At 38.5% G+C, this 17457-nt stretch overlaps 1 protein-coding gene across 1 annotated transcript in view; it reads right to left on the minus strand.

Moving 5' to 3' along the window:
• Nucleotides 1–7038: 7038 nt before the first annotated feature.
• LOC139720020 (WASH complex subunit 2-like) overlaps nucleotides 7039–17457 on the minus strand; it is a gene marked incomplete at its 3' end in the record, with an annotated part of 111798 nt that continues 101379 nt past the window's right edge. The window contains exons 14-15 of the mRNA XM_071631395.1: nucleotides 10402–10523; nucleotides 7039–7086 (exon numbers count right to left, since the gene is read on the minus strand). Of these exons, the coding sequence (XP_071487496.1) occupies nucleotides 7039–7086; nucleotides 10402–10523 (170 nt within the window). The remainder of the gene's footprint in view (nucleotides 7087–10401; nucleotides 10524–17457) is intronic.

The raw sequence follows: 17457 nt of genomic DNA on the forward strand, positions 1-17457 counted from the left end.
GAATGTAAGTGGATAGACAGAGAGATAGATGAAACATAAAGAAAGAAAAAGGAAAGAAGATAAAGATTAAGAGGCAACAATGCAGGATATGAAGAAAAATGTTTGCAGGAGTCACAAAATATGTTACAGTAGGTACAGGAGATAATGTGAAAACAGGGGCAGCATGCAGTATATGGGGGGGGGGGGAGAAAGGAAATAGGAAAAAAACATTAATTGTAAATTAGTAACATACGCTCTACTTAAAGACATGCATTTTACACCAATAAAATACAGATTATGTTACATCGTCAAGAGTATGAAATTTCTTGGAATTGTATGAATACTTTCTTCCCATTTTCTTTTTGTAATTTTCCATCTGACAATATGGAAAATATATGAAATAAATATACCTTCTTCAAATAAACATTTACTGATTCAAAAACCCCAGGTCACTGTATTCATCATGCTGTCAAACAGACTAAATTGTTTGACCAGTAAATTTCCGTGAGTTGGAGGATTTACATCTAAGAAACCATTAAATCGGTATGTTCTGAACAAGACTTAAATACAAAACACAATTCTTGATTAAAATCAAAACTAGATATTGGAAAATATTTTTCCAATATAAATGCTATTTCTGATTCCAAAAATATGAAAAGTATATATGTGTGCATGTACGTACACACACACACACACACACACACACACACACACACAGACATATACATTACATATAACATACAAGTATGAATATCATTAGTAAAACATGCTTCCATTATACAGAAAGAGTGCACAATGTCAGATCACATTCATGCTTTGAAGGATGTTGGAAATCATTTATCTACATGCTATAGATATGAGTATATATACAGTAACTAACATATGAAAAGATGATTTTGGCGATAATGTTGATGATAATGACCAAACCAATTATCATGACAGACATCAAATGATAAAGATACAGCACATTGTCATAGAAACTGATTGATAGTTTATAAAAGAAATAATCGTGATGGTAAAAGATTATGACGGTGGTGTTGTTCGATTTGGATGATGGCTATGACAGCATCATGGATGACAATGAAGATAATGATGTCATAACATTTGTGATGGTAGTGTTAAAAATGTGATGGTGACTATGGCATTGAGAGAAAGTATGAAAGTGATGATGATTAAAAGCACCTTGATCAAGGCCTGACCTTGAGATGATGTGAGTGAAGATTAAGAGTGTATGATGACGATGATGATGATGATGATGATGATGACAATCATGAATATGATGAAGATGATGATAGTGACGATGATGATGATGATGATGATGATGATGATGATGATGATAGTGATGATGATGATGATGATGATGAGGATCATAATGATATTAATGGTATGAAGACAGAATGGATCATGGTTAGAGAAAGCAAGGTAGCTTTGAAAGGTGATGATAGTGGACATGTTACACATTGATAAAAGGTGATGATAGTGGACATGTTACACATTGATAAAAGGTGATGATAGTGGACATGTTACACATTGATAAAAGGTGATGGTAGTGGACATGTTACACATTGATAAAAGGTGATGGTAGTGGACATGTTACATATTGATAAAAGGTGATGGTAGTGGACATGTTACACATTGATAAAAGGTGATGACAGTGGAAATAACACACACTAACAAAAGGTGATGACAGTAGAAATGATACACACTGACAGAGTGATGATAAACCAATAGAATTAGAATTAGTTGATGATGTAAACTTGCTACCATTTTCAAGATGCACATAAAAAAGATAATGTCAGATCAGAAAAGCAAGCAGCAGATCAAAGGGTACAAGATGCATGATGGATGAGAACCGAGTTTCTTTGGTTAAGCACTTCAATTTTGTCTGGTATTGACAACATCTCAAGAGAAAATTTAATATGATTTGTATACACACTGAAGCATTGTGATTTCCAGAAGGTCATAAAGTTTTGAAATCCATTGATCATCTTGTCATTTGAACAAGGATTTAACATGAAGTTAAACATGTCATCATATCCAAGCCTTGCACACAAGAAGATGAAAAAAAAATTATCACACTGAAATTATATTTTGATGATTAACTAATTATCAAAAGATATCCACACTGGGTTATTTTTCCTAATGTTGCATTATTCTTCTGTATATTAAAGAGGGTGGGGTGGCAAGGAAGGGGGGGGGGGGGTAGACATCTTGGAAGTAAGGTTAGTAGACAGGAACCCTTTAGAGAATATTGTTTCTCCTATTCCTAATCGTACACCTTTTTTTTTTCCTCAAACGTATTCAATGGAAAAGATCAGAAAGTGTTAAGTGTTATAAATTGATGAAAAAGCTAAGTGGAAAAATATTGTTATAGGAATAAAGACCTCAATCTATACACCACTGAGAGCACTGGCACTAATCTATGACCTGATACAGATCATTTCCATGGAGCCACATATTTCACGCTGCAAAAAGTCAGTGAAGAAATGCATTTGGTAATAAAAACAAGCAATACTGCTCACACATTATTTATTTGCTGTGTGTCTGTGAAGTCCAGGATCTTTATTGGACACAGGAAGAAAGAAAAATGAGCTTTGGAGCTTTGATGAAAGACTAGACGGACGATGGTAATCAGAAGGTAAAGAGCCTCTTGGGACACCGATCTTAAGGGAAGGAAGAGCTAATTAATTGGCTGCGAGTGAACTGCTGCTGACCTCAAAAAGGGGGGTGGGGGAAGGGAGGTTCATGTTGTTTGCCTTCTGATTGCCATGGGGGAAAAATGATGTTCATTTGTTCAAAAACAACAAACTTTCATTTTATGTGGAGATATTCCGAGACAAGGTACGGGTGTCTTTGGGGAGCTGTATATATTCTACAACCAAGGACAAATGATGTGCAGCCAAATGTAAGCTTGGGACACAAGTTTCTTCCCATTGGAAATTGCCCTCCTGAATACTCTGCATACACTCTTCTACACAAAAAATGGTACTTTCAATGGAATGCAACAGGTATTATCATTAAACTTAGCAATTTCTCTGCCATCTATTTTTGTTCGTATTTTTGTCTCCTAATCTCTAACACTCCAGACACGAATCGGGGAATGCGTTCATAAGTCCTTCTAATCCGTTGAGGACAGACTGATTTTGTTATAACACGCATTTCCCACAGGCACCTGCCCGAGTATTCTTGGGACTTGTCTTCAACGGGTTAAATGTCAAATAGGCTGAAGACTGAAAAATGTTTATTCTTTAACCATGGCGGGGGGGGGGGGGGGGGGGGGTGTAAACCCACCTGACTGCTAGCCTGTGGCAACTTAAACTTGCTGTTGGGCAAGTAATATGAATAGACACTTGCCTGGAAAATGTATAGAACCCTTGCCTTTGTCCTTGCTCTTGCCCAATGGGGCAGGTAAGAGAAATATCTATTGTAATGACCTACAATGTAAAACTATGACTGACCCTCAAGTACCACATTATTTGTTTTGAGTAAATATGGCTGTGCCATGACAATGCCAAACAAATATTTTGAGCACCACTTCAATAGCAATATTTCAAGCTATTTCAGAGCAATATCAATTAGTATCTTCAAGTACACGCAGGGAAAGCTTTACTTGTTTTTATTTTGATCTATTCGTTTCCTTTTTAATTCACTTATCTAATTACTTAAATCTATTTACTTACTTTTTCAAAGGGAAGGGGGCAGTTTGAACACTATACAAGCTTAATTTGACATTCACCAAATGGAGGGAGGTGATTAACAATTACTTACAAAAGTGGTGTTTGAGTTACTTTTTATTTTCTGGGTTCATTTATTTGTTTTTGTATATTTTACAATGTTATAGAGGTTCAATTTGCCTAATCAAAGAAAACGAGAAGTTTCTAAGTTAGATTCTCATCAAAGCATGGCCTACAATTACACCACACAGGGTAGGGAACAAGAAGACATAGTTGTGACTAATACGTAGATGAGGGATTAACACCTGCTCTGGAGCAATTTATGAAACTAAGTTTGGGTGGCATCAGACATGGCCACTGACCACTGACCATCAGCCCTGACCAAATGACCACTGCCATGTTTCTCCAGCCATCCTCACCAAACCACAGACAATAGTCTGATGTGAATGGACAATTTTTAAAATCTTCTTATCCAATATATACTACCTTGCAGTGCAGCAGTACAGCACTATATAATGATGAGGTATTTTACAACACATTGACCAAAATGTTGCTAGCAATAATGGGCTGAATCCATTGTATTATATACAATATGTAGAGCACAGGATTGAAACTGGTGCCAAAAACACCATAATTTGAAGGACACTGTTCAGTTTTTGCTTCAAGACTATGAACTCTCTCTGCTAGATAGATGGAAATACATGTATCTATGTCACAGAGAACATTATGAATGATATTTTACTTCTAGCATATCTAATCAAGGTTTTTATTGGTTTTTCTGTTGAACAAGTCTCAAAGCAATGGTTGTTTAAACCTTGCCTCCTCATATGCAATGTGCAGTGCATAATGGCCTCAAAACAGGTATGATAAAGAGAAATACAAAACTACCACAGCGTTTTGTGACACCAAACTAAAAACTTTGCATGGACACTTATATCTTTTAAAGTGTTTCTGCAAACACTTCCAGATCATGAATTTGAGCATTTCAAGAAAACATATAGGAGCCTAAGTGTGAGGTAGAAAATGTCTCCATATTCCATTACATTGTCCTTCAAAAGAAATATCACCAAATTACCTACATACCAAAGCCTATTAATAAAACTCCAACTCTGCAGAAAAAAAAATCCCCCCAAAAGAACAAACAAAGAAACAAATTAGACTTGATCCACAGAGCACAATGATTATCCTAGAAGTACTAGAAAGGACTCTAGAAGGGGTCACAAGATCTTCATAAAATCACTGGGGCGGGTTTATCTGCCTTATCTAAAGATCAATCGATGACAAATATGACAAAGAATGAATAAAATCAACCATACCCAACGAGCCTGGTCATGCAAACAGACTTCCACGATACTAACACTTCAAAACCATGGAATGGCAAAACAGTCACCGAAATCATAGCGTACTGGAGATTGAGTCTTGGACACAAAACTGTGGGCAATCATGGAACAATGATGATGATGATGATGACGATGCTAATAACAATGGGAACAATGACCACGATGATGATGATGACGATGATGATGAAAACTGAATTCTGTTCAAGCACAGACCAAAGGAGCCTGCATTGGCTGCGACAGTCCCAGCATGCCTTGCGAGAACTCACCACACTACCCCTACGGGTCATGGCAGCTGAGCACGCGCGCAGCAGAAGGGTTTTCTAGGAAGGAACATGTTCAAGGTCGGGGTGCAAAGGTCAAAGTTGGGAGAGGGGGAACATAGAGGTCACATTGGGGTACAAATGGTCACGTTGGACTGACCAAGATTATCGAGGAGTATTTTGCTCACTGGAAACATATTTGTATCTGTGCATAAAGTGACATTGGGCATGTTGACAAGATGTGCGGTGTACAGAGGAATATTGCATGCACCTAAATGTATAACTTTCAGCTCTTTTGGCAAGCCATAGTACAGTGTATAAGGTGTATCCTACAGAAAATGTACAATCTCCATTGTATTACAAAAGGATATAGAAGACAATTATGTGATTGCAATTTATTAATTTGTGAATCTGTCTAATAAAGAAATAGCATGCACTTTGAAGCTTCAAGATGCTTTACGCCTCCTAATTGAACAGGCAACATGCCTTTAACACATCTCTTTACTGACTGCCCTTGTAACTGGGCATCATCTGCCCTTGTAGTTTTTCACAGATAATCAAATTCCAATGCAGCCGACAAGATCTGATGGAGAGATTCTTTCCTCTAATCAAAGGCTCATCTTCTCTGCCTGTACAAAGGATTTCCCGGGAAAGATTCAAGGGGTGAATTCTGTATAACTTTGTTGGAGGGATGATGAGTTGTGGATTTCTCAAACAATGGCTTCTGGGACGATCTGACATCTTCCAAAACACAGGGGGATTTTGGTAAAGTAAAGGGGGACAAACAGTCTGTTCTCTCTTGGGCCTGTCTACGCCTTTATGACTGCTGATACACTGTGATTACAACTCAGGTTGGCGTCTGATAGAAAGATTTAAAAGAAAGTGATCCACACTTACTTCTCCTACTAGTATTGGGGATTTTAAACGAGGACTCTTAAGCACCGTTGCCATGGGAATTCAACACTGGTATCAATTCTGATTTGTTTTTGTTTTTTTCTTCTTCCTCTTTGTTTATCGTCCAAGGGCATGGGACAATTTGATGAGAAAATTAGGTGACAGGGAATTGAATCAGGCGCAAAGAAGGAGAACAATCAGGAGGAGGGATTGACGTGGGGGAGGGGGTGGGGGCTTAGGGGAGGGTTAGAGTGCTGCTAGTAGACAGCCAAATGCACGGTTGCCGTCTTTTATTCTTCTATGTTGTATCTTCCGACGGGACATTCAGAGAGATGGGGAAGGAATTTGGAGGAGGATGGGGTCTGAAATCACTGAAATACATGCACATTGCTGCTCCCTGGGAATTTTTTCTCATTTTCCAGTGATATGCTTTGGAGATAAAAAATCTAAACTTTGACTGGTTTCTACTGGTTGTTTGTTTTTTCTTTAATAAATGAATCTGGCATACTGTTGCTTTAAACAAGGGGAATGTATGCATATTTTTCCCAAGCATATCTTTACAGCTTATAATCATTTTTGCAATTTGACATCAAAGATGGAAAAAGATGAACATTCGTTTGATTTGTATCGTTGTAAGCATTTAGGGTATGGTAATCTGTTACACCCACAAAATGGGGACAGGTCTACAAAGGGCAACCTTTTAAAGAGAGCTCTGTTTTAAGTTTACAATACAAAGGCCATCCATATTTACTCACTGCTATATTATCAACCACATTAAGTACTTTGTTCTCGAGTCTGAGTACAAACTGGCAATGTGCAATGCCATTTAGCAGCAGCCCAGAGCTTAACAGGTTAAGATCTACTGCTGATGACGGGGCATGCGTGCCTCACCTGCGGGTCTCGCTTGCAGTTGCCACGGTTACGCAGGAGACTTCTTTGCTACAGAGAGAGTGAGAGAATGATGTGAGGATGGGGGTTATTTGAGGGGGGGGGGGGGAAGGAGGATGGCGGAAGAAGCAGAAGTAGAAGGATGAGGATCAGATTAAATGCACAATGAAATAGTGGCAAGTAGTCAGATGGATGAGATGCAATTAGAACAATGACTGAACATATTACATTTATACGGTACAAGGAGACAACGTGGCATGCTGATATACACTGGGAACAAGTTTGAACACAAGACACACTGAACACATAGAATGACACTGATGAGAAACTGAATTGGACAGTACAGGAATATCTGTACCATGTGATGACTGGGAACAAATATTCACACTATGGAGGGCATGAGTGGATGAATGACGCGATAACAATTTCATATTAAATGAGAAATGTGACTATTTGACAATGACATTAAAAATGAAATTAAAAAATCCCAGTAGGGGCAGAGAATACTTTGAATAGGATTTCCTTCAAAGGTCTTAATCTTTTTGAAGCTGTTCTTATTGTGCTACAAAAACAGCTTCCATGCTAACTTACAAGCAGGATGAAAAACAACTTGAATGACATGATTTTTCCCCCCTTATTGTGATGACATTATTTTCAAACTGTACCAAAAAAAGTATGCTTTTACTAACACACACGTCCCTACAACATTCATGTACACATATATGCTTAAAAAGAATCTTACATAGAGTATACTACAGGTTGAATGCCACAAAAAACCTTTAAAAATGACATCAGCATCTTTAAGTCACAATGCTTTAAACACCTGACATGAATATCACAAAGAGCCCAGTCCCAATCTAAAGAAGAAGTTATATGTTGCATACATGTTATAAAACATGCATGATATTTGAATGGAAGAAAAGAAGTGATCAATCTGAACAGGAGGCAATCTACGCACAGTATCAATACATTGCCAAGACAGGTGGCGAGAGAAAAACACCATTAGCAGAATGTAATTGGGTGGGATCACATGAGAAAGGGGAGACACAAGGTGAATCTTCCCAGGTGGTAAAGAGAGATGGTAAGAAGTATCTGGGAAAACAGCATTACTGCATCCTACCTGAGGATCTGGGGGTGGCATAGGTGGGACTGGGGGAGGGGGGGGGGGGGGGGGGCGTAAAATATAGTGTATAGTAACAATTCCATCCCTGGTCATCACAGGGAAACTGACCTCGCAACTGTGAGAGTAACCCACTTTGGTGACCCTTTTTGCCAGGGTCAGCTCAATTCCCACTCGCGCTTTGGTCGCCATGACGACGACGACAAACAACTCGTCCCAAGGTTTCTCGGTAGGAGCCTTTAAACGAGATGGATTCTTCCCGTATGATTGTTTTCTACAAAGATTAAGGGCTGTGAGGTGTATTTGGAGGGCATTAAAGGAGATTTCTCACAAGCGCACCAGATAAAATTATATTGACAATGCGAGCTGTGGGTCACTAATTGCCTGATATTGATGGATTTGAGGATGATGATCCTCCTGGCTCTCATTCAAAATGGAAGCCATTCTCTTCACTTGCATCCATCTCCCCTTCAAAACCAAAGAAGGAGAAGATAACAAAGAAACTTGAAAGATATGATACAGCCAAAAAAAAAGAAAAGAAAAGAAAAGATATCGGAAAAACAGGAAGACTTCTCAAGGTCTGTCTGTCACTACTTGCTGGCCTCAACTTTCAAATCATCTCTAGGTGGACGTTCTATTGAACAGCCGACCCAAAACTGACCAGCACTACAAGAGAGGACTGGACTTAGGTCACTCAACAATCATAACGAGTGACAATATCCTCTTGTTTCATCTGCGCCAAGAATAAAAGGTGATGTCAACACGAACGCATACATCTCCTAGTTAAAATTCTTTCGGATTTTCTTCTCCAAACTTTTAGATCATTTGCCATTCCCCATTATGGATTTCACCAATTGCACAGAGGAAAATCAGTGAATCATACATTTGTACTTTCGTGCCAGTCATTCCTTGCTTTCTGTCAATCAATGCCTATTCAAACTTCCTTAACATTACTCCTTTCTGTGCCAGGGACTTTGGAACAGTGTGTACAATGCTATGGAGTTTTCTGAGCCAATCAGCACTCAGAGCACGCAAGGAGCTGAGCATCGTGAGCTAAATACTACTTGTGGGGGTTCCTGTGAAAATTGCTCCCATGAAGCATCCGCAGGCTAAAAGCCAAACATAAATTTTGCCCACAAACGTAACCCTAACCCTAAACCTAATCCTCATTAAACTAAACCTCAAACCCTACCACAACCCTAACCCCTAACTCCTTGGAGAAAACGAGACTAGAGCAATTGTTGCAGGAGCAAATGTCGTGTCGCTACTTGTGGGGTCAAGGTACTCCAGAATGCAGCAAGCACTACAGGTATTTGTCCCCTGTTTCTTAAACGCTACCAAGGAAACACGCCTAGTTAAATCCCTGCCACCCATATCAGTTTTATATTGCATTTCTCCATCGTGCAGGCACAATGCCAGAAATTAGCACTTATGGTGGACAATGACCTGTGCAAGAAATACACCCATGATTATGGCTTGTGTAGCATTAGTGGCAGAAAGTACAGATATATCTGTGTCTGTCATGAAAGTCTGAATACTTTAAAATTCATCATGAAAATGAATGGCACAATGAAATCATGATATGAAAAGTAGCACACACACATGAAATACACATCTTTAATGCACTTTCATGCTACAGTTGTATGACCCCCCCCCCCAAAAAAAAATGCAAAAAAAAATGTAAAGCTTTGATATATTGGTATATGAATATAACAGTTTTAAGGGTTGCTTTGAGAAATATAATAAAAGTTTGGTCTATTGAACAGAATGCATGACTTTTATCCTGGCATTTTCATGGATGATGGCATGGCATGAGCAGGTAATACACAATGGAGAAATGTTAACACACAGGGATTTGCTATTAAAGGCACAGTAGAGTCTTTGACTTTAACAGAACCAAAATGAACAACTCTGCTTTCCTCAGTGTGCTAATAAGCACTCTACTGCTATCTGAACAAAGTGAATGCTTAGATAATCAGCTAGTACAATCACCAACCATAAATAAGCAATGAGCAAAAATAAAATTTTCAAAGTATCACTCTGTTGCACAGGACTAATCAGGCAAGTGCTGTCATCTTGTGCTAACAACAAGCTGATAGCTATGACTGATGAAATTCTTGCTGGATTTGGATAATGTTTCAGTAAAACTATACTGCACCTTTAAAATAACAATTGTCATGAAGCAAATCTGTCTTTCTGAGAAAAGACGTAATCAGCCAAAGAAAACAGAAAACCCACGCACTCACCCCTTCCGGGCCAGCCTTTCCCGCAGAGCCGAAGAGCTCGTCCTCCGGGCCGCCTCCGGCCCCAAACAGCGGGACGCCCCCTGGTGGAGCTTTCCTTACAGGCCTGGATTCCTCTGGATTGGCTGTGTTAATTGCAAACAAAAGAGACACGAACGTTGCATCACGAAACCTTGATACTCGCACAAAGAACAATTTGCTAGAGATCACTTGGTGCTGTAAGATTATGGATAGCCTCAAACAATGACAAACCATAGAAGATGTTCAGCATTTCTGTTTACTTAAAGGAGATCTCTGGATGATTTTCAGACTTTTACATTGGAACAATTTATTAATTAGTTACACCGAATACAGATAGTGATTGGGTTGAGGAATAAGGATGTTTTCAAAATTTACAACAAATTGCAATGAACAAGGATGATGACATGGCAGCCTCACCATAAATGAATGAGTTGGGGGCTCAATGAAGCAGAACAAAAGAAAATGGCATGCATACATTCTACACAAGTGAACTTGTTAAGCAAGTAGTATTGTAATGGATTACACTATGTACTACATTTCTGAAATATGTGGGGCTTTATGTCATCAATACTGTTCAGTGTTATTTGTTTCAAGATTTTTCAGAGTATTGTTTCTCTGCTCAAGGACCACAATAAATTCCACAAATCTATACATGGAGGTGTCGATTATGTCCTATATGATGTGAAATTATGAAAATCGTCTGGAATGCCCCTTTAATGTGCTGCCAGTGTAGTACAAATGTCATAATTTTTTTTAAGCACTGCAAAATGTTGTCTGAGATGGGAGAAGGGTAACAGATTACAATCAACACAACAATTACTCAAAAACTTTTACTAATCAGAAACACAGATTAGCAGAAGATTACCTGAACAGTGAAATCATGGAAGACCTACTATCAGATTCATGGATATCTTATTATCAAAATCACTGTATCATGCAAATTTGAGATCAAATTCATCAACTGCATCAACAAAATAAAAAGCAAAGAAAGAGAAGCTTTTCATTATGATACTAAAATGGATTTCCATGACAAATAGTAACTGTTGTATTATACACTTTACAGAAAATGTTGCAAGTTTTCAAGTGGCCTCCTTTTGCATGATGCCAATCTTTGATCAAGTGCATGTTTTACTCCACGCAGTCGTCATAGGCATGATAACCACTTAAGAGCACAATAGATATAATGTGGATAAAAGACCGTCAGCTGATTTCAATACTCCAAACTGGTGGCAGTATTGTAGTGATATAACAAAATGCTGACAAGACAACGGAGAATAGTTTCATCCTCATATCAACATTTTTGCTACAAGAAATATGAATTTGATAACTCAAGTGGATTACTTTACTTTACAAAACAGACCCCTAGTCAAAAGGAAAAAAAAAAAAAGGGAGTCAGAAAAACACTCGGTTCTCTGAAAAAGCTTTTCCTACAACTCTTCCATCCTGTTAAGTGTGAGTCAATCTATCAAAATACATGTACTTCTGTCTTAATAGCTGTATACTGAAATTCTGATATTAAATGTCAGCTTTTACAAAGCACTCAAAATATCTTTAGAAATGAAATGTACCGGCATAAAGTGTTTTCCTCATTACGAGGTCATTCACTTTTGAAGAGTGAACAAATGAATGTCCACCTCCATGGAATGCAACCATCTACATTTATGTATCCAAGTCATGAATGTGAAGCCAACAAATGCCATCAAGATAGTATGATTCTGTTGTGAAATGCAGTTTCCTAATTCTCTAGCCAAGTCTACTTAGGTCCTGGCCATGAACAGCACAAGTTTTGTAAGGCACAAGTTATCATGAAGAAAGTGAAGATGAGTAAGGGCTAAAAAGATTAAGAAAAGAAATTTCTAAGCACAAAGAAGTGGACAGGCAAGGTCCTCATTTCACGGGCTGGCGCCAAAACATCTCTTACACATACACGTACATTGTAGCTCATGAAACACACACAAATAAGATGTATGAAGAGCTACATGATATGAGATTCATTGATCACTGAATTGACAAGTAGAAGTAAAATCATGTATATTCAACTTTAATGTTACAGTACAGATTTCTCAGGAAAGGAGGGGTATTGGACAGTCGATGGTCAAAAACACTACAGCTGCTGCTACCCCTACTGAAACCTTAAGACAGAAGATATTACATGTACAGGTAGGAAATGGCCTCTCCCTTCGCCTCCTATGGCGCAAATTTCCGATAGCACGCAGAAACACAGCGAATCGCAACATTTTGGATCCACAAGGCTCTGCAAGTTCTCAAGAGGGGGCACGCATGCCTTTATTTGAATCTACACAAGAAATTCACTAGATGAACCACAGACGACGCAAGTTTCTTGGAAGCCAGAGTAACAGTTTTTCTTGTTCAGCGGTCATCCTGTGAGAGTCAATGTGAAGGTATATTTCTCAAATACTGAATGAACAAGCACACACATAAAATCCAAAATCAATGTTTCAGTCGTCCGCTCCACAGCTTGTAAGTTCCATCTACTTTGCCATTTCGGAACTAAATGCTGATTTAGAATGACTGTACATGTGCACGGAAATTTGCCTGCCTGCAAATCACATTGAGAAATTTTATACATGTACTGTACCAAAAAGAAAGAAAAGAAAAGTAATTAATTTCTTCCAACAGATTTCTCGTTCTCATATTACACTGAATTTGATAGCTGACCAGATTTCACTAGATAAATTAAAAAAGTGACACAGGGGGGATAATCAAAGAAACTTGATGACACAGGGAGGGGCGGGGGAAGGGGCTAACAAACGTACTAGCCAGATAATATCACACACACCCTAGATAGCACTGAATGAAAAAGTTACGAGTGTAGAGACTGTAGCGTTGGGTCCCACGTTAGCTAATCCCAGGTCTTATTGAGTGTCATGTGCGCGAGTTCCTCCCAAACTTCAAACCCTTCAATCGCAGCTTTGTTTATATAGAAATGTAATGAGATGCTGTTTAACAACAGTCACTTCTACAGAAGCCTGAAAGAAGTACTGAAGGAGACTTTTGAAAGATTTCTTTGACATTAAGTAATTATTCTGTACAACTGAGAGTGTACAAAGTTTCAAATCACATGACTTTTGGAAAACTTTGAGACTGACCCAGCATTGAAAGTAATGAAGTGTAAGAGTGACATTCAACACTGCTATATTTAGAGTGAAATCCACTCCCACAGTACAGCGTATTCAGTGGCCTCGCAGCTGATCTGTGCACACAACTCTATTAAGGAACCCAAAAATATGTACTTGCTTTAAGAAATCATGTATGTGAAATTCAAACTTTGTTCAGTAGTTACTCTTGGAAGAGTTTTTTCTTTCCCCTCTACCTGAATTACTGCACAAAATCTGCATTGGGTTGAAGTTTGAAAATTCAGTGGTTTCAAGGCTGAGGCCTAAAAGTACAGATGGTCAACAAGGAGTATAAATCCTCCACAATCTTTCACAAGCACAGGGCAAAATTATACATACCAGTATGCATCATAGACAATTGATACCCAACATTATCCCTTGTGGAAAGCAATACATGCATGACTTTCATAAACCAGATTTCTGTAAAGCAACAGGTATTTCAGTTGCCAAAATCCTGGGGGAGGTGGTAAATTTCTCTATTATACTCACAATTTCGAAGTCCCAGAGAAAGTCACATGAACGATCACACGAACAGTCAAATGAACGGTCACATGAACGGTCACATGAACAATCACATGAATGGTCACATGAACAATCACAGATTCTATGAAGAAATACAAGGGCAGACATGGACCATTGCTACAAATTGTACTCCAGAAACTCTACACTCCACTGCCACTGTGGAAGAATGATGCGTCAGCAAATGAAGGCTTATGACAAAACATAGTGCAACAACAGCTACATGAACATCCCTTCTGGTTTTTTTTTTCTTCCCCTTTCGTTGTTAATCCCACCTTTATATGTCCCAACCACAGAGCTACGTGGCCATGTCTAAATTAGCATCACTGGCAAAGCATGTTCCTTTGCAGAGGCAATGAGCCAATGGGTCTAACATTGCTTCCGGTGACTAAAATAAGCATGCACTCATAAACCGTCCCCGTCTGACGTTATGCCACACAATCCACCGTAACGTGTTAGTCGAGTTGCATCACACAAGTTGGCTGGAGCATGGCAGATCATGACCTCTGCGATTCTTGGCTTCTTAAGTACCTTGACATTCAAATGCTCTGCCCAAAAATTACCATGGAAGTGCACTGCATAGCATAGACTCTGCACAGCAAAGAGAGTCTGCATTGCACACACACACACACAAATGCAGGTGTGGGACTGTTCAAATTAACAAACACCATGATCATAGAATCTATAGGTTGATATATGTACTTGTGTGACAAAAGTTCGTTAACATCTTGGGTAGATTACACTGTGCTTTTAATGCTTGAATGCAGAGGGCCTATTCACAGATAAAGTACCGTAAAATCTGCTATTTTCGCACGCAGATATTTTCAAGAATGACGAGGTCACAGACATTTTCATGAGATGTTGTTCTCGCGATTAGGCACCGAGGCTGTTGTTAGTGCACAAAGATACTCAGGTACAACATACCAAAGCATGAGGTGATATTTTCAAGTGTTGTTAAATCTGCACCTCAACTGTGTTTTGTAAAATTCACAAAAATTAACCCCTCATGAAAATTAAAACTTTTACAGCAAGTACTTTGCACAGGTTTATACTTTTCTTTGAAATAACAAACAGCATATTACCTACACACAAACAAACCCAAGAAACCTGACACAAGTGTTTGTAAGAGCTGTTTAACCCAATCGGCTGGGCCTCCTGGGTTAAACAATTTCGAAGATGCCTTTTGAACACAATTCCTACCAATGCACTCAGACATGTGCATCATTTGCACATTATCTACTGGAGCTACTCGTAGCCCAATCAGGCACAGGTGGGAAGGGGCGTGACATATTGTAACTTTGTTGTTAGAAGAGTAAATGCGATTGGGTCATAAAGTTGTGGATATAGAGCATACAAGTGTATACCTGGTATGTATTGTGTGTGTCGTACATGCATGTATAATGTGAAAATTGACATGAACACCTCAACAAGTTTGTAACTTTACATATTGCTTACAATGCTTGCTCACAGTTTGTCAGGCTTGTATCACATTTAATACTTGAGTAGGCAAAAAAATCTCCATTATGAGCATTTTCTCTTTATCATACTGTGCACTATGCAGAAAAAAAAAGGGTCAATGGTTCCTTTTGGAAAGCATGAAAATGCTCCAAACACCAACTTTAATTTCTTTTTTTCAATGGTTATGATAGCTGCTTTACTTGTATATTTACAGGATATCTGTGCAAACAGATGCTGGCACAATACTATAAACGCCAAATATTTCGCGAGGTTTTTATTTTTGCGAATTTCACGAGTCAGCTGCTATTCGCGAAATTACAAACACGCGAAAATATTGACTCTAATGCCGATATGACTGTGATGTACGCTATACATTTCTTCGTTCAGTACAAGGACTCCACGATCGCGAATTTAACCACTCGCGAAATTGTCGGAAAGTCCCGATTTGCGAAATATATGGCGTATACAGTAATTATTGCTAAATTCAAATAACAACCACACAAACAGAGCTACTACCAACTTCAAAGTGAATCGCCCCACCCCCCCAATTTTTTTTTGTTTTGTTTTACTGTTCAGAGTAAATACTAGCAGGAAAAAAAATATTCAAACAAACTATATCACAGCTCACTTCTAAGAGAATTCAATATTTTCCATGAAGTTAGAAATCACGTAGTTGTGTGATTGTTACTGTGGACGCCAAATAAATCACAGATTTTTATTTTCGCAAATTTTGCGAGTATGGTGCTATTGGCGAAATTCTAACAACACACAAAAATATTAACTCTGATCCTGACATTAATGCGATGTACATACATATATTTCTCCGTTTATTACGGCACTCCACGATGGCGACTTTAACAACTTGTGAAAGTGTTCGGGATGTCTCAATTTACGAAAAATTAGACTCGCTAAATATATGGCATACACAGTATGTTCAACACTTGCTTGAAACATGAATGACCTTTTTCATAGTGCACATGGAACCTTGTAACTACAGGCAAGGCGGTACATGAATAGCACCAGATAGTGGCTTGAAGGAACACTTGAGCACCTGTGATGTGCGATAATCAAGATTAGACATCAAACCGCACCAACCAAAGTCTCCAATTTTAGACCCATGACCAGGGACTGACTCGATTTCAAAGTGGCCTGCTCGGTGGTATAAATACCCAACTCTTCGTAAGTTTAGTCCCCAAATATACCACTTTCACGCATCGTCTTCTAGAAGTGGAGCTTGCAGAGAATATGTGGTTGCAACACCCCCTGTGACAGTTGTGCAGACTCCTTCTTCTCCCTCAACCCCCTCCTCAAAATTCTAGTGGTGTCTAAATCTTGCCTACTAACTCTCTTTCTCAAACCACATTGTAAAACTTGATTCAGTGCGAAGTTACATTACAGCACATTGGCTGGTACATTTTTTTAAAGGGAATGTAAACATATATCATTAAAGGAATGTAAAGATATCATTAAAGGAATATAAAGATATCATTAACAGAATATAAAGGATATAATAAAGGGTATGCAAAGTTTTCACAAAGGGAATGTACTTATCATAAAGGGAGGAATGTAAACACATTAGTAAGGGAGTGTAAAAATATACCCATACAAGGAATGTAAAGTTGTCAAAAAAGGAGTGTAAATATACCATTAAGGGAATGTAGCCATGATAACGGGAATGTAAACATATCAGCACGGGAATCCAAACATATCATAAGGGGACTGCTAAAGATATCATTAGCAAGTTCTCATGACTCTTTGGCAGAGTTCAAATCTTACCATACCCTAGCAAGACGGAAGCTTTTCATACATCAGGAAATTTCATTTTATAGTTTCAATTTTCAGGTTAAATATCTAGATGCACGTGTGTAAACATCAATCTGTCGGGTTGCTAACCCCAAATTGCATGACATTGTACTCTGTAGTT

This window comes from Diadema antillarum, unplaced genomic scaffold (assembly GCF_040938485.1).
Source record: "Diadema antillarum isolate AM-2024a unplaced genomic scaffold, OU_Dant_1.0 scf00000119, whole genome shotgun sequence".
Classification (NCBI taxonomy): Eukaryota; Metazoa; Echinodermata; class Echinoidea; order Diadematoida; family Diadematidae; genus Diadema; species Diadema antillarum.